Source organism: Numida meleagris, chromosome 4 (assembly GCF_002078875.1).
Source record: "Numida meleagris isolate 19003 breed g44 Domestic line chromosome 4, NumMel1.0, whole genome shotgun sequence".
In the NCBI taxonomy this organism is placed as follows: domain Eukaryota; kingdom Metazoa; phylum Chordata; class Aves; order Galliformes; family Numididae; genus Numida; species Numida meleagris.
Window position 1 is genome coordinate 22,044,660 of NC_034412.1, and position 1,915 is coordinate 22,046,574.

At 45.6% G+C, this 1,915-nt stretch overlaps 1 protein-coding gene across 1 annotated transcript; it reads left to right on the forward strand.

Annotated features, from left to right (window-relative positions):
• On the forward strand, positions 447-1,661 carry GPR148 (G protein-coupled receptor 148). The gene has a single exon (XM_021393869.1). It carries the CDS (start codon positions 447-449, stop codon positions 1,488-1,490), a length of 1,044 nt encoding a protein of 347 aa, XP_021249544.1. The 3' UTR covers positions 1,491-1,661.

Here is a 1,915-nt window from a genome sequence, read left to right on the forward strand (position 1 = left end):
ATTTGATCATGTTTATGACTCTCCTACATCAGTACACTTGGAATGTTGTTCTATATCATTTCACATCTGCTGAATCGAGCTAATATCCCATCTGCCTCATTGGAGAGAGAATGTTATGAGCTCAAACTCAGATTATGATAATGAACAACCTGCTCATTTCTGATCAGAGAGCTAGCTGAGGGATTAGATTATTTTTTAAACCTTACAAATGTTCATGCTCTACTAAACATTAGATTTTGCAGAAAAAAGAAACTCTCCACTTCAGGCAAAATCATCTTTTGACACTGCAGAATTTGCTTACAGGGTTCCACTCACTGTCTTTGAGAAGAGCTGACAGAATCAGCTGGGAACTGGTTTTGCTTCCGTAGGCATTTGCCCATCTAAGGACTCAGCACAGAAGATCTTGCTTTTCTCCAAGTCAGACAGTCATCTCAAATCCTAAGAAAATGAGCATCTTCTGTGCTTCAGTAATAAGGATGAATGCATCCCTCCAGAGGCAGTCCAACATTTCCTCAGATTTGGATGAAGTGTCTTCATATAATTTGCTGGAGGAATGGACTCTCAACACACCAGACACAAATGTGAAGATGTTTTTAATCCCTCCCCTCGTCTGCCTCATGGCAGGTGTCCTCATCATTCCTTCCATCTTGTTTGTGATCTTCTCTAGGTTCAGCATCCGCCAGGAGACAAGGTACATGCTGCTGGGGAACGCTCTGCTGTGCGATCTGCTCTACCTTTTGCTCTACACCCTGTCAGCTGCTCTCAGCGCAGCGCATGTAAGCCTCCCAAAGGAAGCCTGCGTTCTCCAGTTATTTTTGCTGGCCGTGGCTTACTGTGGAGGATTGTTCACAGCTGCTGCGATGGTTTTGGACACGTACATAGCTATTCTGTTTCCTCTGCGCTACATTGCTATTCTGCCTTCTTCACGAACAAGGAAAGTGATTGCATTACTATGGGTCTGCTCTGGGGCTCTCCCTGGGATTTTCTTCCTGGTGCTATCCAGCACTCACAACTTTGTGCCCTGTGTCCTGGAGATGTGCGCAATTCCAGTAATAATATTACTAACTCTGAGTGGGACCGATGCTGTGAAACTCTGTTTCTGGCTGTCTGTCACGGTTATCTTTCTCTTCCTGTCCCTAATATTCTGTTGCTATGGTATTCTTTATTTTAAAACCAGGCGATCAGGTATATGGGAGAGCATCTGCTCCAGAGCGAGCGTGACATGCTTAATGCACAACACCGTGTTCTTCTTTTATTTCTCTCCACTCTTGGTCCTGTTTGTGGAATCGTTCCTGTATGTTAACATTGTCATTGGACTACAGACATCAATCTGGATCTCCCTGACCATCTGTAACGTCCTGATGATTCTGCCTAAAGTTTTGTTCCCCTTTCTCTACGGGCTCCGGTACAGAGAGATCTCAGCATCTCTCAGATCCCTTGTCGGAAGGAAGCGTCTTCACCTGGTGTCACCCGCTCCATCACCATCCTGAGGAACACAGCGGACAGCCGCATCCTTGCCTCGTCAGCATGCAAGCCTGGTGGCAATCACTCAGCTTCTTTCAGAAGGCCACAGGTCTTCCATCACATCACATCACGGCTGGGATTGCAGCAAATGCTGCCCCATGAAGTTCCAAGCTTTGTTCTGGTGTGGGAGGGCAGCATATTTGAGAGGAGATAGTAAGTCAAGCTCATTTTCACCCACCTGTGGCAGATGCCCTTCTGGAAAATAGAAAATGAAAAACTAGATGGCGTGAAGCAGAGGGGTGCAAAGCAAAGGAGGTAGCTACAGCTCTTGACAGCATCACCTACATGAGCAAGATCCTTAACCGAACGTACTAGGAGCAGAACCACTGTTTTTTTTCCCTCATGATGTATTCTTGCAAGGTTGGTAACTGACATCCTATTCTGTAAAACA

Bases quoted from the DNA above. Each gene is read 5' to 3' on its own strand.
- GPR148 (XM_021393869.1), top strand. From the start codon at position 447: ATGAGCATCTTCTGTGCTTCAGTAATAAGGATGAATGCATCCCTCCAG.